Genomic DNA, 27,136 nt, shown 5'->3' with positions numbered 1-27,136 from the left:
TCCTGACATGAACTGTAACTCAGTAAAATTGTTGCATGTTGTGTTTTATATTTTTCGCTCAGTACATACAGTAGAGCTGAATAGGATAGTGTGGTCTGTTGTCCAGCCCATGTTATTTTGCAATACCACCACATAATGATCTCTTATTGCTTTCATCCACAGAAGACAATAGACTTGCTTGATCCTTCAGGATCAGGAAATGCCTATAAAAAGCACTGCAAAAGTGTATTGTTTAAGTCGACATTCATTGTTATGTCTGCAGAACTTAAAGCAGGAACTTCCTTTTTGTTTCCGTTCCTTTCTATAACAAGATGGTTGGTGTTAAGGGGATAGGAGTGAGGTCCTTCCCTGTTTTCATGTCTTTCTCTATTCCCACACCTCCGTACATAAAAATTGCATAATACTAATTGCACAGTAATAATCTATGAATTACTTGTTTGTTTCTTTATCATTCAGTAAATGACTGTCCTCTCGCTAGTCTTCAGGCCTACACCCATGTCTTTTCCATTAACATACCACTGCTCTTTTGGTGCAGCATCAATTCATCCCTAACTCGTCTGTCTGTAGAGGGGGAACAGGAGGAGGCATGGCTGACGGAGGCTGGGCTGGCCACTCTGTTTGACGAGTCTGCGTCGGACCCCGAGGACATGATGGGGCTGTTGTCCACGCTGACGCGCACCCAGGCCGCCGCCGTGGAGAAACGTGTTGAGAAGCTACAGCAGACCCTCAGGAAGAGGAACAAGCAGCACCAAGTACCTGACGTCAGAGACATCTTCAAACTCCCAGGCACGCCAGAGTCAAAGGTCAGCCTACCACCGGTCCCGTTTCACTTGCCAGTCATGCCTGAGATGCCTCGCTACATAACAAACCCAGTGACTTGTTTACCGTAGTTGGTTAATATAATTACTAATCACAATACCTGTTAATGGACACCTGAATGTGAAGTAATACTTAACTGAATATCTTAATATTATGCAAAAGAAGGTCTTAGTACTCACAATTGGGGTGAAAAATATGACTTTCTACAATATCAGCAGTTACTCTTAGTAGTTTGAATCATTAATTGATAAAAAAATGACCTATATTAATTTCTGATGAGAGCCTGCTTCTGTTTTATATTATGTTGCAGGAGGATGAAGCCAAGTCACCAGAGAGAAGTGAAAACAGGAAAAAGGATATTACGACAGATGGCATGTACCACAAGTTCTACTCACTAAATCTTTGTCTGGGCATGTTGGTCAATCCCTATAGAAAACATCACTGACTCGCCACAAAAATGAACTGGTATTTCTATCCACTGTGTTGTTTTTATGTGATATTGTAGATTTCCTAAAATGGTTCATGATCACAGGATGCAGAAGTGAAGATTCTATGGAAGAGCTGTTTTGTTGAGAAGATTACACACACACACACACACACACACAGGAAGCAGGGACATTGCCTATCTTGTCTGTTCGCGCCACCCCTCTGACCTTAATATGAAGGCTGTCAGGAATCCGCTCCCTATCTTCCATTATACACTTGCCTGTTTTCCTATTAGTGGAGATGGCAGGGTGGCACTGCAGTTCTGTGTCAGGGCCAAGGCCTTACATGTCTGCCTGACATGGGTCACAGAGGGCAGACTGGCTCTCTGGCTGTTGACTTCCACAGGACTAGTCGTTGTCCCTTAGTTTCCCTTCAGTGGGCAGAACAGTCACCACCACCTAGTTCTAATCTCCCACTGCTGACTTTGTCCCATCTGTGGACTTTCACACATCTAATTCATGAATTGCCTGTGTTATCTCTTGCTATAGGTGTAGCTTTCAATATGTCCCAATAATAACTCTGTGTGTGGGGGGGGGGTACAGGTCAGGCGATGGGGCTGGGGAACAGGGCAGGCCCTGCTGAGCAGATTGTGTCTGAACCTGAGACAGACATCAACCTAGAGGTGTCCTTCTCTGATCAGGCCCTCAGCTATAAGGAGGGTTCAAAGGGCAGCAGCGAGGCTCTGACGGACGCAGATGACAAGCTACCTGTGAGTACCCTTTTTAAACATTAACACCACCAAATGGATTGACTGAGCCGCTCATCCAGAGCAAAGGTTATATGCCAAAACAGGAAGTGTCACTCGTCAAAATAGCAGGATCCCATAGGCCAGTTTGGGACAAAGGATTTCAAATATTTATGTTTTTTTGGCAGAAGCAAGAACTTTGCCCTGTGGTGTTTATGGATTGAAACATGTTTCTGTTTTTACTTAGCCTACATCATTAATGATTGACCAAATTATGATTTGATATTTATATGGGCCATTATTTACAGCGTTACTGTAGGCCTAGACCTACTGCTTGTGTACTAGTGTAAGTTATGACATTGAATGATGTCATTTGCACTGATGATAACATTATCTATCAATCAACCTTTTGAATAGAGTTTTTGCATCGTATAATAAATTTCAGTCACTGTTCTAGGCTACTGGTGTATCTGAGTTATGTCTCTGGTTCTAGGGCCACCTAGTGGTTACAGATACTCCAATACTATGTCAGGGTCATATTCAATAGGCATCAAACACCCTGTTTTTGTTCTGACAAGTCCACAATAAGAAGCGCTTGTTTTCATCTTCCATTGCAAAATGTTTTGCTACGGTGTGCAATAATGAATACAACCCAGTTTTACTAACTCCTAATGTAACCTGTGCTTCGCTGTATGACAGAACTTCAAGTTGAGCAGAGACAAGACAGGGCTGACCAAGGTTGGGGACCTGTCCCCCCATGACATGAAGAAGGTGCACCGCCTGGTGCTGATAGAGATGACCGCTCTGTTTGACACGGCAGGCATCGACCTCAAAGCCCACAAAGCAGTTAAACTCAAGGTCAAAGGTAAGCCAGTATGCTAGAACTGGAACACAACTGTATAACATATCTAAGAACCCTGAGGACTGTCCCATCAAGCTCTGACACAATTAGGTTTGTTGTGTTTGTGGTCTAGAGTCTGGCCTGTTTGGAGTTCCCCTGGCCGCCCTATTGGAGCAGGACCAGAGGAGACAGCCAGGGACCAAGGTGCCAATCATACTGCAGAGGGTGAGCAGCACAACCTCTCATTAACCACCGATCCTGGTTCTCTTTAATCATACAGTATGTCTGAATGCTCTGCAGTAGGAATCTCTTCAGTTTGCTGTAGTGGTAATGGCATTGCCATTTTTGGGTGGCGGTGGGCAAGTAACCGAAAGGTTTGTAGATCGAATCCTGAGCTGACAAGGTAAAAGTCTGTTGTTTTGCCCCTGAACAAGGCAGTTAAACCCACTGTTCCTAGGCCGTCATTGTAAATAAGAATTTGTTCTTAACTGACTTGCCTAGTTAAATAAATATGTGCTGTCGATTTGGTGGTTTAAAGCTTAAAAGTGTGTTCTCTTGTTTCCAGCTCATCTCTCACATAGAGGACGAGGGTCTGGACACAGAGGGGCTTCTACGGATACCCGGAGCAGCCATAAGAGTCAAGGTCATTGTTCATCATTGTTGATAGATGTAGTCCTGCTTCATTCAATGTCTGGGGGAAGTATTTACATGCTGTAACAACAGCTTAATGTAGCCAAATTCTTATTTCCCTAATGGAAAGGTTAGTGTGGTGACAGACTGTGGAAGATATGATTAGTGTTGTACTGTAGGATGCTGTGATAAAGCCTCCAGTGTGGATGTGTTTAACTATGCTTATGGGGACCAGAAGTCCCCTAATTTTTGTTTGATCGCTATTCTTGTGGGGACATTTTGTTGTTCCCTACAAAGTCAAATGCTATTCCTAGGGGGTTAGGGTTAGAATTACATTTAGGGTTAGGAGTTAAGGTTTATGGGAAAATACGATTTTGTGCCCCCACCAGGTTAGTGTGTGTTAACATGTGACCTATGTGTTTGGCTGGCAGGCGGTGTGTGTGGAGCTGGAGGGGAAGTTCTACGAGGGCCTGTTCCCATGGGAGAGTCTGAAGCAGCACGATGCAGCCAGCCTGCTCAAGCTCTTCATCAGGGAGCTGCCCCACCCGCTGCTCACTGTGAAGTACCTCAGTGCCTTCATTGCAGTGCTTCGTCAGTCCCCTTCTACATTATGAACCACACTTTCTATACATACAGTGGTGCACTGTATGTATACTCATTTAGAATGTTGTCTCGATTCTGTTTGACTTGTTTTTTTTTTTGTTCGTTTGCCTTACTCACAGGACTGCCCACTAAGAAGCAGCAGCTGCAGGCTCTCAACTTGCTGGTCCTGCTACTTCCGGAGTCCAGCCGTGATACACTAAAGGTAGGTGGCTCTTTCCCTGTGCTCGTTCTCGAGCCGATACAGTGTAGTCTCATGTTGTCTGTTGGACACATTGTAATGTATCTTGTGGCGGTTTCAGGCGCTGATGGAGTTCTTTCAGAGGGTCATAGACCACAAAGAGCAGAACAAGATGACCTTGAACAACGTTGCCGTGGTGATGGCGCCAAACATCTTCATGTTTAAAGGCTTCCGCAACAAGATCAGCGAGCAACAGGAATTTTCCCTGGCCACTGAGACGGCCAACATCGTCCGACTACTCATCAGATACCAAAACCTGCTCTGGACGGTAGGCTCAAGTCATGGTGCCTCATTTATTGCGTAGAAACTAAAATACTACTTACGAATGGAGTTTTTGAATGTTTGTATGAATATGAAAAAGTGTGATTTAACAAACAATCATACAAGCATCATACACACACCGGTAGGAGATAACCATTTGATAAATAGCAATTGTTCTCAGCCTCGGTGCTCATGTACGACCTTGGCTATTTTAATTTCGAAACACCTCTAATTAACCATGTATAGTCAAAATCATAAAGCCTGTGGGGAAATACAGCACCGTGACATGAAATACAACATCGCAACCCAAAAAAGCGAAGAAAAAAATAAAATATTTTCAGAGACTGAGTTCGAGGTGCTAGTGTCAGAGATTGAGTACAACCAAAATGTTTTATTTGGTTGCTCAGCTGTGGCTTGACCAGTAAAAATGACAACATGGCTACAAAAGAAGACTGTTAAGACCATTAGTTTATTTTGCAATGGCAAATGTACTTCACATGAGTAGGCCATCAATCCTCAACTCCCTCCTGTAGGCGTTATAGGCCAACATTACTGTTCTGCAAAATGAACGAGTCGTGCGTGCCACCTCATTCTGCAGCGTCTTTTGCAAATCACATAACCTATCCCCTGAACATTTAAAAGTGGAGGCCTTTTCTGTTCAATCTTTTTGGGATCTTTTTGTATGGCGACGTGGGTGCCGTCTGTTGCTTCGTTAGTATTGGATGTCACTGGAGGCTGCTGAGGGAGGACGGCTCATAATAATGGCTGGAATGGTATCAAACACATGGTTTTCATGTGTTTGATAGCATTCCATTCTCTATTCCAGACATTATTATGATCTGTCCTCCCCTCAGAAGCTTCCACTGTTGGCTGTGCATCTGAATGTCATGTTTACTTTTTTAAAGTGGGTCTTAAATCGTGTCAAAAATCCTATAAGATTTGAGAAATGATATCTGATGAGCCAATCTGTGCATTATGGAGAGAAAAGAAAGCCCCACCTGTCTCTAAAAACGTGCTCTCTGCCAAATGCAGCGTTTTCCAAATCCTCTAACAGAGCAAGATCATTCGATTTCACCCATTGTTAAAATACTATAAAAGACAATGGTTTCACTTGAACTTTGTGCCTATAATTTAACAAATGACTGTACTTTGTATGGATTGTTATCATAACAAATGTGCTGATGTGGTCATGCTATGCCTGTCAAAATATGTTGCATGAATTCACATTGGAAATACAATGAAATTGAAAATGATTTATTTATTACTCGCATAATTTCAGACATTTTCAACATGTATTTTCCCCCATTCTATACTTGATAGGAAGTTTCCTTATTCCACCACGTGTGCGTACGCATGATCATAGCTGTGCGTGGATTTAGAGACACTCGAGCAAATGTTCTTAGTCACACTTTGTGTGGAAATGATCCCACGCATGGTTTACGCACAGATTTGTGCCTAGGCATGATTGATAAATGAGGACCCTGTACTTTATGTATCGGGCTACTGTATGTAATTGGTATGGCTCTTCAGTGGCACAATTTGTAATTGTATCAAACATTTTTTCACAGATTCCTAAATTCATAATGAATCAAGTCCGAAAACAAAACACTGAGAACCAGAAGAAAATGAGCAAAGACCGCGCCATGATGAAACTCCTAAAGAAGATGGCCTATGAACGAGAGAAACACGAGAAACAGGAGAAACCCCTCTCTGAGGTGAGGGCAGCAGTAGCAGACAAAGGTGCCTGTCTGTCTGTAGCACCTGTATATGGTATTCCAATTGGCTCTGCGACCGTACTGAAAAGCAGTTATAGCTGAGGGCAATACCCATGCTGTTGAATGACTCGACTCAAATGCCTTCTGCTCTTCCTGGTTCAACTGATGAAAGAGGGGAGTGGCTCCCCCGGCGACACCTAGTGGCAATATGTAGAACTGCAACTCCGTTTTTTTTTGTTGTTGTTGAAAATGACTAAAGAAGAAATTGCATAATATAACAGAATTTAAATACCTCAAATAATATTTATATTGAAGAGCAATTTTCAACAAATGCTTTTTGTATAACTGCTGTAAATTTGTATTGGTTTAGTATGGAGTCCAGTAGTGACACTAGTATTATGTTGGTTAGCTGAGACATGTCTGTGTTGTCTCTCCTCATGCAGGTGGACAGTAGTTCTCAGGGCTTCATCAGGGTCCAAGCCCCTCAGTTCTCTAAGGTCTCCATGGCTGTCCAGCTGACTGAAGAGTTGCAGGCATCTGATGTCCTCAGCCGCTTTCTCAGCCAGGACAGGTGAAAACCTCCGAGGGGCACTACTGTCATCCCGTTACACACAAGGCTTGCAGTCACCTAATGATTACTCTCAGCCCACTCCCTCACACCGGGTATTCTGAGTGCAGTTAAATGACACTACAGAGACATTTACACCCTGGGTGTGTTAGAACTGAGCAGCCTATGGGAGCTGTTATTTCTGTGACACTGCACGGCGTGGCTCTGATTTCTCTGTATTTGTATACTGCCCTAGAAAGGCAAAACGATGCTGATTTTCAGGATTTCGACTGGCTCAGAAAAGCTGCCAGCCTGTCTCTCATCCCGACTCCCGACACGGTCATTACCAAAGGACAGTTGGAGATCGAATTTCAATGTTGCAAATGTCCGCGAGACAGACTGCAATGTTATTACAGATCTCTGCTGTTGAAAACCAAATGCCAGTCTTAAAGAAATGTGAGATAATGGCTAGATGCTTTTTACAGTGTAGCTCTAGTATATACATTGCCTGGCTGGACTGATGAGACAGTGGATTGTGCAGTCACATGGAACAGAGTCTATAGGCATTTCAACATCGTAGATGATTTAGCCGGTACTAACTTGTGGAATAGACACCGTCTGGAATGCGGTTTTAACCAATCAATGGCCAGGATTAGACCCAGCCGTTGTATAAATAAGTGATAATGCATTATCTTATTATGAAGTAATTTGATTTGACCTACAGTGAGCTCCAAAAAGTATTGGGACAGTGACAATTTGTGTTGTTTTTGGCTCTGTACTCCAGCACTTTGGATTTTAAATGATACGATGACTGAGGTTAAAGTGTAGACGGTCAGCTTTAATTTGAGGATATTTTTATCCATAACTGGTGAACCGTTTAGAAATTACTGCACTTGTTGTACATAGTTATCCCCCTCCATTTTAGGGGACCATAAGTATTGGAACAAATTCACTTATGTAGTGTAAAGGTAAGTATCTTGTCCCATAATTCATAGCACGCAGTGACTACATCAAGCTTGTTGGATGCATTTGCTGTTTGTTTTGGTTTATTTGTATTATTTTGTGCCCAATAGAAGTGAATGGTAAATTATATTGTGTCATTTTTGGAGTCCCTTTTATTGTAAATAAGAATAGAGGTTTGTTTCTTAACACTACATGTATGTGGATGCTACTATGATTACGGATAATCCTGAATGAAATCGTGAGAATGTGTCAGATGCACTATTATCATACCCCCAAGACATGCTAACAGGGGAAGTTAGCATTTTTTTTTAGGGGGGGTGGGTGTGTGTATGATATTTGTCCCAATAATTTTGGTCCCCTAAAATGGGGAGACTATGTACAAAAAATATATAACTAAAGGGTTCACCCGATATGGATGAAAATACCCTCAAATGAAATCAGACAGTCTGCGCTTCAGCCTCATAGTCATTGTATCATGTCAAATCCAAAGTTCTGGAGTACAGAGCCAAAACAACAAATTGGTCACTGTAACAATACATTTTTTGGACATGGGTCATAGGTCAAATCAGTGGTCATGGTTGATATGCAGAAAAAAAAGAATTGATAATAAGATAAGTGATAATGCACTGATGTATTATCTACCGATGACCTATTTGGCTGGACAGCAAATAAACGTTAAAGCCATTTTCCCCTGTTTGCGTAGTTTACTGCTCTTTGCAGTGAAAACATGGTGGAACAAAGCCAAAGTGCAGTAACTTCACATACTGCTATTTGCCTTGGTTTTTACTTAGATTTTGTAGTTACTGCAAATGTCACACTCAATTTTCTCTGAAACGGAACATAATTGAACCAGAACACTTGGTCACAAGATTTAAACAGATACTACAAAACCTTTGTGGGGAAGTCTAAAACTCAACTGTTTTGGAATGTTACTCTTTGTAATTAGTTTTTTTGTTTATCCCTCAGTATGTTGTCTGTGTGTGTGTGTTCTAGCTCTGTGTCTGTGAAGAGGGAAGATCTGTGCCTTTATGAAATCGGAGGGAATATCCGTAAGTATTGCACACAGTCATTTAACACACAAACCATCTCGTATATCTTCGGTGGCTTTTCAAGTTTCTTAAACAGGATGATTCTATTACAAAGTGTTATCTGGATAAAAAAAGAAAAAAGGGGGGGGGGAGGGAAGCAAATGTCAACATCCTTCAGTAGACTATGTATTCAGACCATATTCTGCTGTAAATTCATAGTAGTACCATCCAGTAAGTCATTAAAGGTGTTTTAAGGACATGGTTCAAATCCCACTTTCCCTTAATTGGAGCCAGTTTCCTGCAGCAACAGGAAATGTGAATTATTATGAGTATTATAATTTGTGGACATTTTTATAGAGCTTGATACAGGGAAAATCAAATCAGAAATGTCAAAGTAGGAATTACAAACTCCAGAAGCCTCTTATAAAAAAACTCATACACTACAAGTTTTGAATTTCCTCATGCAACAGGTTGATCAAATTTAAGATCCTAGATCCTATCTGTATGTCAGACATTACCCAATTTAGTTATTTTTGCTGTGTGTTCCTGAACAGAGGAGCGCTGTCTGGATGAGGAGACTTATATGAAAGACCTGTTGGAGCTCAACCCCAGTGCAGAGTGGTTCATCAAGTGCATCCAGAGATAGGATATCTGACTGCTCGCACCCTGCAAGGAGAACGGACGGACAGACGGGGGTACCGCAAGAGAAAAGATTTCTATCTACTTCACCATGACATGCTAATGTTAAGGCTGACCACTGGACCAAAGGACAGGTATTAGTGTTAATGTTGTTGTCGTTTGTGGGGTTGTAGTTTAGAATGCTACTGGAAGTCCAACTGTCAACGCATGAGGAGTTGGACAGTTATGACTGAGGAGAGCCACTGAACAATAATCTGTGATAGGTCTGTGTGTTCGTGACGATAAGGGCAATTTACTATACCATCAAAGTCCTAGATTAGTTGATCGTAATGATCAATACAGTAAATGGTCAAGAACCGTAGTATTATAATGGGTATAAAAATGACAGTTTTGTCAGACATTGTATTTACATTAAATAATAGACATGCAAACACTATGATTTTTTTTTTTTTTACTCTGTAGCTCATTCTCTCTTGTATGATGGCGAGTGCATGCCTCCCCTAACTCAATTTGTGTTTTTACTGTAGTTCTTTGTAAAGGTTATATTCACTGACTCATTCCATTTCACCCAAATACTGTCCAGCGACGTCTGTAATCAGCAATGTCAGTGCTCAATATTGCAGATAAATAGACAAGTTACTAATTTTGTGATATTTCTAAACAATTCTTCCCTGTTACTACTTTTAAATTCACTGCCAAATCATAATGTAAGGTGAGCTGAAGTGGTTGGTGGATATAACACTTAGTTCTCATAGAGGGTATTCTAGCCCCAGTTTGCTCTTCGCCACTTATCTGTGGGGTCCCTCTGAGCAATCCCTCTCCACTGTGACTTCTGTCCGTTTCATGTTGACCATGTAGACAGAATATGACCAGTGAACGAGACAGCCAATGAGAATCAAAGGGATAGCGTTAAGTACATTATTTAAAATGTTTGTTAACATCAGTTCTCAAGCTGTGGTCCTAAACTAGCATTTCAGGTTCCTTCCTAATAACATTTTAAAGTGTGGTTCTCAAAAGATGCTTTCAATGGAGGAAACAGTTTAAAATAATTTAATGTGCATGTCTGAACATTTCAATTTAGAAAGCAAAAATGGCATAACTACAGATATGACTGTGCTGTATATACCCTCTCCCTGCCCTTATGTCGTGCTTTATACTGTAAATATGACTGTTGAAAGATGTCTTTGTTGTTGTATACTATATGTTCTACAGCTTCTAAAATGACCACTAAAAATTTTGTAAATAATTGCGTAATTACTCCTTTTTGGTGTGTGTGTGCGTGCGCTCATTTGGTATAATGCAACGGACACAATAAGATAAATGACAAAATAAAGTTTCCCCAATGGAGGATACTGTGTTTTTGTTTTGCTTGTGACTACATTAGCAGTACATGTTTCCTTTGATGCGCCTGTATTGTGGCCTGGAGGGCTTGGCTGTAGTGGTGGAAGGGAACTTGAACACAATGAGGTGGCTGGAGCTGGCCAGACTTCACGAGATCACACACAGAGGTCACCATGGCCTGTAGCTGTGTCACATCTGCTGAGGACAGAGAGACACAACACACCCATATGGGACAATATATAGATGAATTAAACAATATTCTGCTGTTCTACCTGGCACTTGTAATACATATGGCAGCAAATACACTGAGAAGATTCATAGGTTCTTGTAATATCGGACATACCGTTTGATAACATTTAGAGGTAACATAGCATGTACTGTTTATACACACACGAGACAAGCTGTGCCTTCTAAGGTCTCATACATAGTGGTATTCAAGAGCTTTGAAATGTCCTGTCTCACATCACTTATTGAAGAAAGTCTGCCAAGAGTAGGTGGAAAGGGGGAGGTGAGCATGGCGTTGGATGAAGGAGAGGAGGAAGAGATGAGGGAGGAAGATAAGAGGGGGAGAAGGAGGAATTACTTTTATAGAAGCAGTGAATCAATTTCGTTAAGTGGAGATCCCTCAATCATTCTCACAATGGCACATTGGTAGCAGTATCCAGGCTTCCATCCTACCATTTCATGAGAATGCATTACCTGACACATGAAAAAAGACACGACCGGGCTGATGGAAACATGAAATGGCGGTACAATTTTATAAATGCCGACAATTTGTTCGTTCGACATGATGGGATCTTTTTGTGTTGCGAAAAATGGCGGTGGAAACGCCTATTGATATAATAACCATCATATCGATTTAAACTTGAAGCCACGCGAGGATATGTCTGTGGTCTTCCCACTACGACTTGGGAAAGCATGCAGTTTATTAGGATCAGATTAAATAAATCATGAGCTTGATGCTCCTTTCCAATTAATATCGGGGGTCTTATTCTGGTGACATGATGATCGGTGCTTGACTACCGTTTTACAAATACAAATAATATCGCTCGTATCCATAATATTCTCAATGTAGGTAGCCGACCCGGACTGTATCTGCAAGCTGTTGGCTAGAGCGCATGTACCAAGACCGGAGTGGGCCTATTTACTATATAACGCAACAGCTTTTGTGACAAAAACATCAGTTGAGTTGAAAAAGCGAAACCCATTTAATTGTATTTTTAATTTGGTACATGGGAATTTAACAGCAAAAGTGATTTTTATGTGCACTACGTCATCACGCACAGCATTTTATCCACACAAAGTCAGTTTGATGGAAACAGCTCTGGTGCAAAAATGCGCATATTGTTTTATAGAGATTTTTGAATGTTCGCATCAAAATCTTTTGCAAATTGGATGGAAACCTAGCTAGTGACATATCAAAACTAGGCTGGGTTTGGTTAAAACCCTGAATGGAAGACCAAAGGCATAGCTGTATATAAATCAACTGTCCAGTAGGTGGTGCTGCCCAGCATTAACCATGAAAACTCAAACCTGAAAATGTATGGTAATGCTCATGTTTTTGACTTATAAAAACAATGTGAAACCTATATGGAAATAATTTATTTTGTCGAGGTTACATTGTCAGAACATACACACTTTTATTATAAGATTCATAGATGACTGATATAATTCATATATTCTGCCTCAAATATGTCACAATCATGTATTCAATTGTGTATGTCATATAAGGAATATACTGTAAGTCAACACATATACAAATACACCGTTGACATATAAGGACAAATATACAAAATATTACCAGATACTATGTAATTACATTAATTATTTGATTTTTGTATTAATTTTTTCTTCTGCCATACAAGATTCTTATTTGTTTTTCATGATTATTTTCCATATGGAGACATGGTTCAGTCTTTGAAGTTGGATAAAGTGTTCACTCGAAGGTTAAAGTGAGTGAGCTTTGTGCAGCAAGTTTACCTTTACTATTGTTTCTTTTCCACTGCGTCATCCAGAATCCTCGTAATGTTATATTCTTAAAATTAGAGATTTCTTTTTTCAGGAGCCAAAGAAAACAGAAATGTCAAGGATGTGCTGTCAGCAAGGTTACATATGGTGCAATTTGAGAATCATTTGCGATTACGTTGAACAACAAATATGAACTCACAGCTGGAATCTGGAGAGGCTTTTTGGCCATCCCACCATATGTCACTAAAGTTGCCCCATCACTGTGAGGGCATTCAAAAAGAGGGATTAGCTTTCACAGAGAATCAGTCCTTTCAAAGCCTAAATGAACATGATGGATTACATTATTTATGCAGACCATGTTGCAGTAAAGATTTTGGCTAGAAACCTCCCCCCCAGAAACCTACCAAAGACTAGAGAGGACAAGTCCACCACTCTGGCCTCCCACACAGTTCAAACCCAGGATGGGCTTTGGGAGCTCCTAAAATGGCAATACATTAGTGTAGTTTACAGTTGACTGTTGGAAAGAAGCCAATACCTCTAATCTCATCATACATTTGATGGTGTATCTATTCTCTTACCTGAATTACGTTATCCAGACCCAGACATTGCAGCTCTTCTTCAGTGATAACAAAATCAGCTCCCATCGATTTTAGTTCCTCCTCCAACTCTAGTCGATTAGGTCTGAGAGAAAACATGAAAAATGTACTCATTGAATTTGAATACGAACACTATTGTTATGGTCTGGGTCAATACTAGACAGAGTCCCCACCTGTCTCTGATGATGTTGATGGTCTTCACCCCCAAGGCAGCAGCTATTTGAATGACAGCCTGACCCACTGCACTGTTGGATCCATTCTGCATTACAGTGGCCCCTGCAGACAATGAATAAATTATTGAATTAAGTAATTATTTATTCATGAATTAATACTTGTTTACTGCTTACGAAGCACCATTTCATACACAGTTTCCCACTTGAGTAACAGTAGCTTGTACAGGCAACAAGAATAGACCAAAAGGACAGGGTGTCCCACAGAAATAATGTTTCTCGAACTACTGTTGTCTACCTGGTTTGAGTTTAACAAAGTCCTGCAGCATCCTGTAGGCAGTGCAGGGGTTCACCCCGATGGTAGCAGCCCCCAGCAGAGGGATGTCCTTGGGGACCTGGAGAAGGTCATCAGCCTCACACACTGCCTCTGTCCTCCATGTACCTTTAAACAGAACCCCACCCAAACGCTGTCTCACAATGATGATGTCACGTCACACAACACAAATACAACAAGTAGTTTGAGACTCTTGTCTCAATCATTTCATATCACTAGGTCTCTGGTCAGGGTAAAACGGAAGGTATCCACATGGCCCTCCCATCACTGTGGTTTTACAGACAGAAGAGGAATGTACTGTAGTACTGATGTACTGTTTTCTCACCAAAGCCAGCATCCCACGGTATGGCCCAGTCTCCTGGTCTCAGAGAGGTGACCTTCCGACCAACCTCCACCACCTCCCCCACTCCCTCATTCCCACCCACAGCAGGAAACACTGGAAGGATTGGGTATGTGCCTGTGGATAACAATGCAAATAACTGTTTTATACCCTGTGTAGTCTTGAAAACCCAATCCCTAGGCAACAGCAGTGGGAGGCGAACTGAATGTCTAGAGAGAATCTATGGTAACACGAGGTAACCGGAGCCAGGCTCCAGCACCTTATGGGTGCAAAAGGAAAAGTAGGATAATAAGCAGGATAAACCAAGGTTATGCCAAAATTAGGGTGGTTGAGGCTGGGGTTAAGGATTAACTGGAATGTTGACATGAAGCTAGGGTTGTGGTTGAGGCTGGGATTAAGGATGAACTGGAATGTTGACATGAAGCTAGGGTTGTGGTTGAGGCTGGGGTTAAGGATTAACTGGAATGTTGACATGAAGCTAGGGCTAGGGTTGAGGCTGGGGTTAGGGTTGTGGTTGAGGCTGGGATTAAGGATGAACTGGAATGTTGACATGAAGCTAGGGTTGTGGTTGAGGCTGGGGTTAGGGTTGTGGTTGAGGCTGGGGTTAAGGATGAACTGGAATGTTGACATGAAGCTAGGACTAGGGTTGAGGCTGGGGTTAGGGTTGTGGTTGAGGCTGGGATTAAGGATGAACTGGAATGTTGACATGAAGCTAGGGTTGTGGTTGAGGCTGGGGTTAAGTATGAACTGGAATGTTGACATGAATCTAGGGCTAGGGTTGAGGCTGGGGTTAGGGTTGTGGTTGAGGCTGGGATTAAGGATGAACTGGAATGTTGACATGAAGCTAGGGTTGTGGTTGAGGCTGGGGTTAAGGATGAACTGGAATGTTGACATGAAGCTAGGGCTAGGGTTGAGGCTGGGGTTAAGGATGAACTGGAATGTTGACATGAAGCTAGGGCTAGGGTTGAGGCTGGGGTTAAGGATGAACTGGAATGTTGACATGAAGCTAGGGCTAGGGTTGAGGCTGGGGTTAAGGATGAACTGGAATGTTGACATGAAGCTAGGGCTAGGGTTGAGACTGGGGTTAAGGATGAACTGGAATGTTGACATGAAGCTAGGGTTGTGGTTGAGGCTGGGGTTAAGGATGAACTGGATTGTTGACATGAAGCTAGGGCTAGGGTTGAGACTGGGGTTAGGGTTGTGGTTGAGGCTGGGATTAAGGATGAACTGGAATGTTGACATGAAGCTAGGGTTGTGGTTGAGGCTGGGGTTAGGGTTGTGGTTGAGGCTGGGGTTAAGGATGAACTGGAATGTTGACATGAAGCTAGGGTTAGGGTTGAGGCTGGGGTTAAGGATGAACTGGAATGTTGACATGAAGTTAGGGTTAGGGTTGAGGCTGGGGTTAAGGATGAACTGGAATGTTGACATGAAGCTAGGGCTAGGGTTGAGGCTGGGGTTAAGGATGAACTGGAATGTTGACATGAAGCTAGGGTTGTGGTTGAGGCTGGGGTTAAGGATGAACTGGAATGTTGACATGAAGCTAGGGCTAGGGTTGAGGCTGGGGTTAGGGTTGTGGTTGAGGATGAACTGGAATGTTGACATGAAGCTAGGGCTAGGGTTGAGGCTGGGGTTAGGGTTGTGGTTGAGGCTGGAGTTAAGGATGAACTGGAATGTTGACATGAAGCTAGGGCTAGGGTTGAGGCTGGGGTTAAGGATGAACTGGAATGTTGACATGAAGCTAGGGTTGTGGTTGAGGCTGGGGTTAAGGTTGTGGTTGAGGCTGGGGTTAAGGATGAACTGGAATGTTGACATGAAGCTAGGGCTAGGGTTGTGGTTGAGGCTGGGGTTAGGGTTGTGGTTGAGGCTGGGGTTAGGGTTGTGGTTGAGGCTGGGGTTAAGGATGAACTGGAATGTTGACATGAAGCTAGGGCTAGGGTTGAGGCTGGGGTTAGGGTTGTGGTTGAGGCTGGGGTTAAGGATGAACTGGAATGTTGACATGAAGCTAGGGCTAGGGTTGAGGCTGGGGTTAGGGTTGTGGTTGAGGCTGGAGTTAAGGATGAACTGGAATGTTGACATGAAGCTAGGGCTAGGGTTGAGGCTGGGGTTAAGGATGAACTGGAATGTTGACATGAAGCTAGGGTTGTGGTTGAGGCTGGGGTTAAGGTTGTGGTTGAGGCTGGGGTTAAGGATGAACTGGAATGTTGACATGAAGCTAGGGCTAGGGTTGAGGCTGGGGTTAAGGATGAACTGGAATGTTGACATGAAGCTAGGGTTGTGGTTGAGGCTGGGGTTAAGGTTGTGGTTGAGGCTGGGGTTAAGGATGAACTGGAATGTTGACATGAAGCTAGGGCTAGGGTTGTGGTTGAGGCTGGGGTTAGGGTTGTGGTTGAGGCTGGGGTTAAGGATGAACTGGAATGTTGACATGAAGCTAGGGCTAGGGTTGAGGCTGGGGTTAAGGATGAACTGGAATGTTGACATGAAGCTAGGGCTAGGGTTGAGACTGGGGTTAGGGTTGTGGTTGAGGCTGGGGTTAGGGATGAACTCGAATGTTGACATGAAGCTAGGGTTGTGGTTGAGGCTGGGGTTAGGGTTGTGGTTGAGGCTGGGGTTAGGGTTGTGGTTCAGGCTGGGGTTAGGATTGTGGTTCAGGCTGGGGTTAGGGATGTGGTTGAGTCTGGGGGTTAGGATTGTGGTTCATGCTGGGGTTAGGGTTGTGGTTGAGGCTGGGGTTAGGGTTGTGGTTGAGGCTGGGGTTAGGGTTGTGGCTGAGTCTGGGGTTAGGGATGTGGTTGAGTCTGGGGGTTAGGATTGTGGTTGAGTCTGGGGGTTAGGATTGTGGTTCATGCTGGGGTTAGGTTTGAAACGGGACGTGGACATGAAGCTAGGGTTAGGGTTTTGGTTGAGGCTGGGGTTAGGGTCGTGGTTGAGGCTGGGGTTAGGGTTAGGGTTGTGGTTGAGGCTGGGGTTAGGGATGTGGTTGAGGCTGTGGTGAAGGATGAACTGGAATGTTGACATGAAGGTAGGGTTAGGGTTGTGGTTGAGGCTGGAGTTAGGGTTGTGGTTGAGGCTGGGGTTAGGGTTGTGGTTGAGGCTGGGGTTAGAGTTGTGGTTGAGGCTGGGGTTAGGGTTGAGAGGCTGGGGTTAGGGTTGTGGTTGAGGCTGGGGTTAGGGTTGTGGTTGAGGCTGACATAAGGGTTGTGGTTAGGCTGGGGTTAGGGTTGAGACTGGGGTTAGGGTTGTGGTTGAGGCTGGGGTTAGGGTTGTGGTTGAGGCTAGGGTTAGTGTTGTGGTTGAGGCTGGGGTTAGGGTTATGGTTGAAGCTGGAGTTAGTGTTGTGGTTGAGGCTGGGGTTAGGGTTGAACCTTGACATGGACATGAAACTAGGTTTAGGGTTGTGGTTGAGGCTGGGGTTAGGGTTGTGTCTGAGACTGGGGTTAGGGTTGTGGCTGAGGTTAGGATTGTGGCTGAGGTTAGGATTGTGGCTGAGGCTGGGGTTAGGGTTGAACCGGGATGTGGACATAAGCCTAATGTAACCCTAGCCCTGTTCAACCACCTCTACATGCTTTAGTCTTAGTTATTATTAAGTGTTACCAAATCTCTTAAAGATACAGTCTCTATTAACTGATTATCTATCATGTATGATTGATTCATGCAGTATGAATGTTACCTTGTAGCATGTTAATATCAGCTGGATTCACTGGTGCTGCCAACATCCTCAGTCTGACACTGTGTTGACCCAGGGCTGGCAAGGACATCTCCTCCATTCTATTATACGGACAATAACACAATCACGTAAACTACAAATTGCCATCCACATTGATGTTTAGGTGTTTCTTTATTCATATTGAGGAAACAAGTTTACAGCTACAGAAATGGTAAAGACTTAAAACTGGAGAAACAGCACATGGCCATAATGTCTTTGACAATCTTTTTTATATATTTTTCAATTTGCTTTGGGGCTATTTTCACAAGTATGTGGTGAATTTTCAAAACTCTTAGTACAAAACTACAAACGGGTAACACTTGTAACGCAGCAAGTCTTATATGCAAATCCTTTTTATTGTGCCCTCATTGATCCAGTATACAACCATTGATCCAGTATAATGTGAAACATTGATTTAAATCACCCAAAACACAACGTAATGTCATCTTCTCAATTTAATTGTTTTAATGCCCAGTTAATCCAATGAGGACTAATACAAGACATGTGTTTCAAAATAGCCCTGTGAATGTAATTTGCTACAGCACTCTAAGTTACAGTACATTACACTGTTTTCACATTAGGAAATGCAATTGCTTTAGTCCTCAAAATATCCTCTCTTTCTAGCCCATGTCTGATCAAAGGTGTGATCATTGAAGGTGTGATCATTGAAGGTGTGATCATTTCCCAATCATTGATGGAAAAAATATATACAGTGCCTTGCGAAAGTATTTGGCCCCCTTGAACTTTGCGACCTTTTGCCACATTTCAGGCTTCAAACATAAAGATATAAAACTGTATTTTTTTTGTGAAGAATCAACAACAAGTGGGACACAATCATGAAGTGGAACGACATTTATTGGATATTTCAAACTTTTTTAACAAATCAAAAACTGAAAAATTGGGCGTGCAAAATTATTCAGCCCCCTTAAATTAATACTTTGTAGCGCCACCTTTTGCTGCGATTACAGCTGTAAGTCGCTTGGGGTATGTCTCTATCAGTTTTGCACATCGAGAGACTGACATTTTTCCCATTCCTCCTTGCAAAACAGCTCGAGCTCAGTGAGGTTGGATGGAGAGCATTTGTGAACAGCAGTTTTCAGTTCTTTCCACAGATTCTCGATTGGATTCAGGTCTGGACTATGACTTGGCCATTCTAACACCTGGATATATTTATTTTTGAACCATTCCATTGTAGATTTTGCTTTATGTTTTGGATCATTGTCTTGTTGGAAGACAAATCTCCGTCCCAGTCTCAGGTCTTTTGCAGACTCCATCAGGTTTTCTTCCAGAATGGTCCTGTATTTGGCTCCATCCATCTTCCCATCAATTTTAACCATCTTCCCTGTCCCTGCTGAAGAAAAGCAGGCCCAAACCATGATGCTGCCACCACCATGTTTGACAGTGGGGATGGTGTGGTCAAGGTGATGAGCTGTGTTGCTTTTACGCCAAACATAACGTTTTGCATTGTTGCCAAAAAGTTCAATTTTGGTTTCATCTGACCAGAGCACCTTCTTCCACATGTTTGGTGTGTCTCCCAGGTGGCTTGTGGCAAACTTTAAACAACACTTTTTATGGATATCTTTAAGAAATGGCTTTCTTCTTGCCACTCTTCCATAAAGGCCAGATTTGTGCAATATACGACTGATTGTTGTCCTATGGACAGAGTCTCCCACCTCAGCTGTAGATCTCTGCAGTTCATCCAGAGTGATCATGGGTCTCTTGGTGTTCCTTGTTCTTCATGATGCTCTCTGCGCTTTTAACGGACCTCTGAGACTATCACAGTGCATGTGCATTTATACGGAGAGTTGATTACACACAGGTGGATTGTATTTATCATCATTAGTCATTTCGGTCAACATTGGATCATTCAGAGATCCTCACTGAACTTCTGGAGAGAGTTTGCTGCACTGAAAGTAAAGGGGCTGAATAATTTTGCACACCCAATTTTTCAGTTTTTGATTTGTTAAAAAAGTTGGAAATATCCAATAAATGTCGTTCCACTTCATGATTGTGTCCCACTTGTTGTTGATTCTTCACAAAAAATACAGTTTTATATCTTTATGTTTGAAGCCTGAAATGTGGCAAAAGGTCGCAAAGTTCAAGGGGGCCGAATACTTTCGCAAGGCACTGTATATTGTTCCAATATAATTACAAAATAGGTGTACTGTAATCAAATGAAATAAATTGAATTAAATAAACATAACGTTTAGCATGGCACTAGTTTTCATCATGCCGGCCTTGAACATTTGGCCATAGGCTCTCATCGACATCACAGTAAATATTCTCACTGTTTATGCACCTGGGGGAAAAAAAACTTTTGGCAAGGCAAACTCGACTTGAGTGGGTTGAGTCACTGATGTTATCTTCCTGTCCGGTCTTGTGCCCCCTCGGACTCGTGTGGTAGGGGAGATCTTCTCTACCTTGTCTCAGGATAGTAAGTTTGTGGTCTGTTCATATCCCTCTGGTGTTGTGGGGGATACGCTTTCACAAAGTGAGTGGGGTTATATCCTGCCTGGTTGGCCCTATCCAGGGGTGTCTTCAGACAGGGCCACAGTGTCTCCCGACCCCCCTATGTTGCAATAGTCTATGTGCCTGAGGGCTACGGTCATTCTGTCCTATCTGGTGTTTTTCTCCTGTATTATCTGGTGTCCTGTGTGATCTTAAGTAATAGCCCTCTAAATCGCCCATCTCTCTCTCTCCCTCCCTCCCTCCTCCTCCCAGAGGACCTGAGCCCTAGGACCATGCCTGAGGACTAACTGGCCTGATGACTCCTGGCTGTTCCCATCCCCAGTCCACCTTGTCGTGCTGCTGATCCAGTTTCTACTGTTCTGCCTGCGGTTATAGAACCCTGTCCTTTTCACAGGATGTGCTACCCTATCCCAGGACTGCTGTTTTGACCCTCTCTCTCCCTATCTCTCTCGCTCTCTCTACCACACCTGCTGTCTCGACCTCAATGCTTGGCTATGAAAAGCCAACTGATATTGACTCCTGAAGTGCTGGCCTGTTGCACCCTCTATAACCACTGTGATTATTATTTGACCATGCTAGTTCTATGACTGTTTGAACATCTTGATGAACGATCTGGCCTTAATGGCCATGTACTCTTAAAATCTCCATCTGGCACAGCCAGAAGAGGACAGGCCACCCCTCAGAACATGGTTCTCTTTAGGTTTTTCCTAGCCACCGTGCTTCTACATTTGCATTGCTTGCTCTTTGGGGTTTTAGGCTGGGTTCTGTACACGACCTTTGTGACAATCTGTTGATGTAAAAAGCTTTATAAATACATTTGATAGATTGATTGAAGTGGATTTAACAGCTGACATCGATAAGGGCTTTCACATGGATTCACCTGGTCAGTCTATGTCATGGAAAGTTTTTTCTGAAGTTTTTTCCACCCAGTGTACATATGAAGTGGGTAAAACAGTATGTAAACATTAAAGTGACCAGTGTTCAATGACTATGTATATAGGGCAGCAGTCTCTAAGGTGCAGGGTTGAGTACCGGGATGTAGCCGGCTAGTAACAGTGATTAAAGTTCAGGGCATCGTACTGGGCAGAGGCCAGCTGGTGGTGACTATTTAACTGGAGATAGAAGCTGTTTTGTCTCTGCCTTTCAGATGGAAGCGGGGTGAACAGGCCGTGGCTCGGGTGGCTGAGGTCCTTGATGATCTTCTTGTCCTTTCTGTGACACTGGCTGCTGTAGATATCCTGGAGGGCAGGCAGTGTGCCCCTGGTAATGCGTTGGGCTGACCGCACCATCATCTAGAGAGCCCTGCAGTTGTGGACGGTGCAGTTGCCGAACCAGGCCGTGATACAGCCCGACAGGATGCTCTCAATGGTGCATCTGTAAAAGTTTGTGAGGGCCTTGGGGGCCAAGCCACATATCTTCATCCCCCTGAGGTTGAAGAAGCGCTATTGTCTGTATAGAGAAACCATTTCAGGTTGTCAGTGATGTGCACGCAGAGGAACTTGAAGCCTTTCACCCTCTCCACTGCACCCCGTTGATGTGTGTGTGTGTGTGTGTGTGTGTGTGTGGGGGGGGGGGGTGCTCCTCTGCTGTCTCCTGAAGTCCACGATCAGCTCCTTCGTTTCGTTGACATTGAGGGAGAGGTTATTTGAGGGGGAGGAGTTATTTTCCTGGCACCACTCTGCCAGGGCCCTCACCTCCTTCCTGTAGGCAGTCTCGTCATTGTTGGTAAATAGGCCTATCACTTTTGTGTCATCTGCAAACGTTATGATTGAGTTGGAGACGTGTGTGGCCACCGTATGACCGGGCGAAATCCTGCACGGAGCCTTCACCGTGCTGCCACTTTAAGAGCGCATCAGCAGTGAGGAAGGAGGAAATAAAGATAGCTCCTCACGCTCTCTGTGCGAAGCGCTCGGTTGGCGCGCAGTTTGACAGTGTGTGCAACTCTGCAGAAGTCTTGTTTATTTTCAGCTTGCTTAGTTGTAAAGTCGATCCGCCGGTGTTACCGCTCCTGTCATTGTTCGCATGGCGTAGTAGCAACATTGTTGCGAAGCTTTGAAAAACAAACCGTCAGGTGTAACAGACGGACAGACAGTGCAACTTCAAGCCTGAAGTCAACTGCTAAGAACACCCCCCTCTCTCTTACTTTCATTTCCCCTCTATCGCTCCAGTGCTTTACTCTGCAGCAGACTGTCTTTTTTTGTTAGGGCGCTCCCTTTGGTGTTTAGTGTCGTTGGACTATTCGTCCCCTGCCAGTTGTATTTGGTGTGACGTTTTAGTTAAGAGAGTTTCCGCGAGAGTTATTGTTTATTGTTGTTTGAACTGTATTGATTTTGTGTGGGACTATTTACATTTGGCTGAGAAGATTTTTTTGATATTTTAAGGCCTTCGTTTGGTCTATGAACCCCCCCACATCCATTCATAACTCCTGCACTCCTCCCCTGGGAGGTAATACAGATTATTACCAATAATTTGATGTTGATGACTGGGTTCTTGTCAATTGCTTCTATGAAGTTTCAGTTAAATTGCTCTGTCATTAAAATGGTATAAGGTATTATTGATTGGGTTACTGGCAAACAGGCAGTGTTGCCAACTTAGCGACTTCGTCGCTATATTTAGCGAGTATTCAAAACCCTCTAGCGACACATTTTTTTCAAATCGACTAGCGACAAATCTAGCGATTTTTTTTCTGGTGTTATTGGAGACTTTTGGAGACTGAAGTGAAAGCACGTATCGTTCTTACTCTTCTCAACAAGCAGCGGGTGCTGCCGTGGGCCCCACCCTGGGCCCCACCCCCGTCCCAAAGCACTCGCGCAGCAGTCCCTCCCAGCTGCAGTCAGAGCAGGAGATGTTCACCCCTCCACGTCCAGACTGCAAATGAATCACGCATGCGGGAGGCCGCCGCCGGCTGATCCCGCCCTGGCTTACATTCAGGGCGGGATGTAAATGTAAAATGTTCTTTGTCTAAAACAAATCCCTGCACAAAATTTGATCACTGCATTTGACTCACACAGCCTCAGTCACTTACCTTGTCCACTGCATCTCTGTGACATAAGCTAAACATCTAGCTGGCTAGCTCATCATGTCTCAGTCTAAACTGTACACGCAAAAATACAGAAAGGAGTGGGAATCAAACCCTGAATTCAAAGGCTGGTTGAACACGTTTATTGGAGTTGATACACGGGCATACTGCCTGTATTGTAAGGCTGATTTCTACGCCAAACTTAGTGATGTGAAAAGGCATGACAACTCAAAAACATACTCAAAAGGCAAAGCCTTATAACAATAGTTCCACCCAAAACAAGCTGCCATTTATGGTTAAAAAAATTTACTGCAAAAAAGGCGCTATCGCTGAACATTGTTCCATGCTGTCATGTGATCACATTGGAGAAGCATATAGAACTGCTTTCTCAGACTCCACTGCTGCTACCCACTTCAAAATGCACAGGACAAAGTGCACAGAAATGATTAATGCTGTTCTAGCACCATACTTTCTGAAAAAGTTGGTCGCAGATGTGGGTGAGCAGCGTTTCAGCCTCCTCCTCGATGAGTCCACGGATGTAAGTGTTTCTAAGTACCTGGGGGTTGTGATAAGGTACTTTGGTGACACCAAGCAGACAATTGTATCAACATTTCTGGGGCTTGTTGAGTTGGAGGGAGGAGATGCCAAATCTATAGCCCCGTGCTGTTGTGGCTTTCCTCGAGAAGTGTTGTCTTACCAAAGAGAAACTCCTGGGGATAGGGACTGACAATGCCTCTTATGACGGGGATTAACAATGGGGTCCATAAAGTGATGGAGGAGGAGTAAAGCCTCAAATATCTGGTTCTTATTCGCTGTGTGTGACCACTCACTGCAGCTTGCTCATTTGTAATTCTAAACATATTTAAGGTGTCTTTTTTAACTCACTTTTTGTCTCTCCCACAACGTTATTCCTCTCTCCTACAGCGTCCATCACAATTACATGGCCAATTATGCAAATTAGGTGATGATGTAATTTAGCGACTTCTAGGACAGCCAATAGCTACTTTGCCTTACTGAGGAGTTTACAACACTGCAGGCTACACACAGTCTCTTCTGCAGATAGATGTGTGTGCGTCTGGTAGTGGGTCTCTATCTATCCCACTCTTTTCCTTTCGGCAGGGTTAATACCTGCCTGGAGCCCGAACAAAAATCTTTATCTTTATCCTCTAACAATACCACTACAACCTTAAACAACTATATGGGTAATGCAAAAGGAAACTGCACTAAAATTTAAACGTGTTCATCCAACTGTCTTGGCTGTCTCATGCTGTGTGTGAAGGTATGTCATAATCAGGAATGCCTGAACTTGGAGTCCGACCAAGGCAAACTGCAGTAACTGCAGTCAAAACACAGTGGAACAAGGTGCAGTACATGTATTTTTTTATTTAATGCTATTTGCCTTGGTTTTTACTAGGATTTTGTAGTTACTGAAATTTGACTCTCCATTTTCTTTGAAACTGAACATAATTGAACCAGGACACTTTTTGTCACAAGAAAAAAAACATACAAAAATTAATAATATAAAATAAATGGTCACAAGATAGAAATGACACAGAGCCTGATTTCAGTCTTAACTAAATTTGACCAAATGCGTAGTTACTGCTGTTTTCAATTGTATAGCAGAGTACATCAATTAAAATTAGAATAGTCAAAATGTATTTTAACAAATGACAAGACAATCATATTGAAAGTAATGTCAGCATTGCAATGTGAAACATGTATTTCTAGATGAAATACTGATTAGGTTTGGTGAAAAAGTGACTATGATTTTGTGTGTTGTACAGCACTTAGTCAATTGAAAATGTGCTTAAGAGTTTTGAAACAAGTGCCTTTTAATGATCTGTTTTGAGCAAAACTCTTTTCATTTCACAGTGAGCATCTCAAATTCCCTCGCAGATGTCTTCCAATCGACACACAAGTATGGCAACATCATATGATCCCTTACCTGACTGTGTCATAGTGATGTCCGTGCTTTCTGTAGACCAGTGCTGAGCAGGAGTGGAGTTGCCGTAGAGCACCAGGGGTCAGGGTGGTTCTGCTCTCTCTCTGCCACAGGGGCAGCACTCTCTTCTGGGTCAGTCTGAACAGAGGCCTCCTCATGACGATTGATGCAGCAAAGGCCATACTATGGATGAACCAGTTCTACTTCTACATGGCATTAATGGTACACTGCCCCTCAGTAATCTCACTTCCTGAAAGTCCTAATGGACTGGGAGGGTGAAGAAAGCATGTGTTTTCCCGTATCTCATCTTCACTGTGGTGGTGACCCTGAAGCTAAATACTTCATGATTGTGTAACAACCTTCTAAAAATCGTAAATTCCCAATGTTCCTCATAAGAACGAAAGTCGGGAAAAGGTCAAATTGTAATAGCACAGAAGACATTCGTAGAGCTGAATTGAAGGGATAAGTTCAACCAAATGACAAAATGACCAGTTGGTTTCCTTACCTTGAAAGCAGTCTGTGTACAAAGGTATGATTTGGTTTCCAATTGCTAACGTTTTAGCATTTGTGGCACAAATCCCATTCAAGTCATGGTACAGATATTAGAATTTTTCGCTCATGTCCAAATCATCCAATATGATCTAAAATTGAATGTGAAGCTCAACAAAGTCACTCAAAGATGATTTGAACATGATGCACAAAAAATGCTAATATCGGTACCATGACTTGAATGTGATTTGTGCCACAAATACTCAAACGTTATATTTGGAAACAGTGGCAGGGAAACTAAACCAAGGCATGGATTGCTGTCATACCTTGTCCATAGACTGCTTATAGTGTAAGGAAACCAATATATACTTTTGTAATTTGGGCAAACTATCCCTTTAAGCATTTATACATCATGGTATTATAAAAACATTATATTTAAATGCACTTCCAAATCAAATTGCAAACATATCTGTTGCTTAGCATTTTATTTTCACAATTCTTCCCATTTGAGTCCAGTTCAGTTTGCTGCAAAGATAATAGACATAGCCTACTGTAAAATAATTTATAATAAAATGTGTGTGTGTACCAGATTGATAGTAAGTGTTCCTCTGTTTCTAGAAGGTTAGGCAGAGCGGCAGACTAAGGCAGAAATGTTGCTAAATGAATCTTTTGGAAATGAATCAGATGACAACATGTGGCAATCCTCAAGATCCCGAGTGTAAGTTAAAAGTCATGGTTTGACATTGTAATAAAAGACGAGAAAATGATTTGAATGCCTTCAAAGCATATATTTGAAAATGCTGCCTGTTGTTAAACAGTACAAATTCCCACCACACCATGCATACGGTATGCTAAATCACCATGTAGTTTAGACAGACATGGGGCTTAAGCCATACAGTAGAACAGAAGGTGATCCATAGTTCTCTAAATGAATCATGGCTGACTACTATGTCATCCTACAGGTTCCACTCACTTTGGAGGGGGTCGAGATACTTCACACTCTAAAAAAGCTATCCAAACTCTGGGTATAAAGCTGGTTGGCCATCTGATTTAGCATGAGGGAGAGGTTACAGTCCGGTAAATTGTGTTTCCATGTGTTTTGGTGCTGCTGCTGTGCTTCAGGCAGCGACAGGCTTTGGTAGTCCGTGTTTAGGCTGCATTGGCTGGGCAAGTGAGGGGTTGAACCCCCTTGAACTCCAGGCCCTTGTTGAATTGAACCTCCAACACCTTGGATGCCTTGGTTATCTTCAGGTTGCGCATGCAGCCTTTGAATGAAGTGCTGGAAGTCAGGCCAAACTGCTTGAGCCCCT

General features: G+C 43.0%; 3 protein-coding genes and 1 long non-coding RNA gene across 8 annotated transcripts in view; 2 read left to right on the top strand and 2 right to left on the bottom strand.

Annotated features, from left to right (window-relative positions):
- Positions 1–10,803, top strand: part of arhgap18 (Rho GTPase activating protein 18) — a 20,763-nt gene extending 9,960 nt beyond the window's left edge. The window contains exons 3-15 of the mRNA XM_064990881.1: positions 568–803; positions 1,130–1,190; positions 1,848–2,014; positions 2,690–2,855; positions 2,965–3,056; positions 3,397–3,474; positions 3,893–4,052; positions 4,184–4,266; positions 4,364–4,570; positions 6,132–6,278; positions 6,722–6,849; positions 8,782–8,837; positions 9,371–10,803. Coding sequence (XP_064846953.1) covers positions 568–803; positions 1,130–1,190; positions 1,848–2,014; positions 2,690–2,855; positions 2,965–3,056; positions 3,397–3,474; positions 3,893–4,052; positions 4,184–4,266; positions 4,364–4,570; positions 6,132–6,278; positions 6,722–6,849; positions 8,782–8,837; positions 9,371–9,462 — 1,673 coding nt within the window. The 3' untranslated portion in view covers positions 9,463–10,803. The remainder of the gene's footprint in view (positions 1–567; positions 804–1,129; positions 1,191–1,847; positions 2,015–2,689; positions 2,856–2,964; positions 3,057–3,396; positions 3,475–3,892; positions 4,053–4,183; positions 4,267–4,363; positions 4,571–6,131; positions 6,279–6,721; positions 6,850–8,781; positions 8,838–9,370) is intronic.
- On the bottom strand, positions 10,490–25,645 carry LOC135557541 (enoyl-[acyl-carrier-protein] reductase, mitochondrial). 4 transcript variants are annotated; one of them, XM_064990882.1, is made up of 10 exons: positions 25,341–25,645; positions 17,872–17,969; positions 14,190–14,321; positions 13,829–13,972; positions 13,534–13,636; positions 13,343–13,445; positions 13,169–13,242; positions 12,964–13,024; positions 12,777–12,831; positions 10,490–10,994 (listed from the first exon to the last, which is right to left on the bottom strand). In XM_064990882.1, the coding sequence occupies exons 1-10, from the start codon at positions 25,517–25,519 to the stop codon at positions 10,831–10,833; spliced, it is 1,113 nt and encodes a 370-aa protein (XP_064846954.1). In that variant the 5' UTR covers positions 25,520–25,645; the 3' UTR covers positions 10,490–10,830. The 4 variants fall into 4 exon arrangements, with proteins under 4 accessions (XP_064846954.1, XP_064846955.1, XP_064846956.1 ...); XM_064990883.1 differs by having other exon boundaries at positions 10,490–10,991; positions 25,341–25,644; XM_064990884.1 differs by lacking the exon at positions 12,777–12,831 and having other exon boundaries at positions 10,901–10,994; positions 25,341–25,642.
- On the top strand, positions 24,191–26,416 carry LOC135557543 (uncharacterized). The gene is made up of 2 exons (XR_010458227.1): positions 24,191–24,757; positions 25,268–26,416. It is a non-coding gene; the product is annotated as an uncharacterized LOC135557543 (long non-coding RNA).
- lama2 (laminin, alpha 2) overlaps positions 26,295–27,136 on the bottom strand; it is a 160,474-nt gene continuing 159,632 nt past the window's right edge. For both annotated transcript variants that reach the window (XM_064990886.1, XM_064990887.1), the window contains exon 65: positions 26,295–27,136. In XM_064990886.1, the coding sequence (XP_064846958.1) occupies positions 26,976–27,136 (161 nt within the window). In that variant the 3' untranslated portion in view covers positions 26,295–26,975.

Source organism: Oncorhynchus masou, chromosome 16 (assembly GCF_036934945.1).
Source record: "Oncorhynchus masou masou isolate Uvic2021 chromosome 16, UVic_Omas_1.1, whole genome shotgun sequence".
Lineage (NCBI taxonomy): Eukaryota > Metazoa > Chordata > Actinopteri > Salmoniformes > Salmonidae > Oncorhynchus > Oncorhynchus masou.
This window is presented reverse-complemented; position numbering and strand designations above follow the sequence as displayed.

Bases quoted from the DNA above. Each gene is read 5' to 3' on its own strand.
- LOC135557541 (XM_064990882.1), bottom strand. From the start codon at position 25,519: ATGGCCTTTGCTGCATCAATCGTCATGAGGAGGCCTCTGTTCAGACTG. The intron at 13,973-14,189 runs GTGAGAAAACAG...TTCTGTTTAAAG, and splicing joins ACCGTGGGATGCTGGCTTTG to GTACATGGAGGACAGAGGCA. The intron at 10,995-12,776 runs GTAAACTTGCTG...CTCTGTCCTCAG, and splicing joins GAAAAGAAACAATAGTAAAG to CAGATGTGACACAGCTACAG.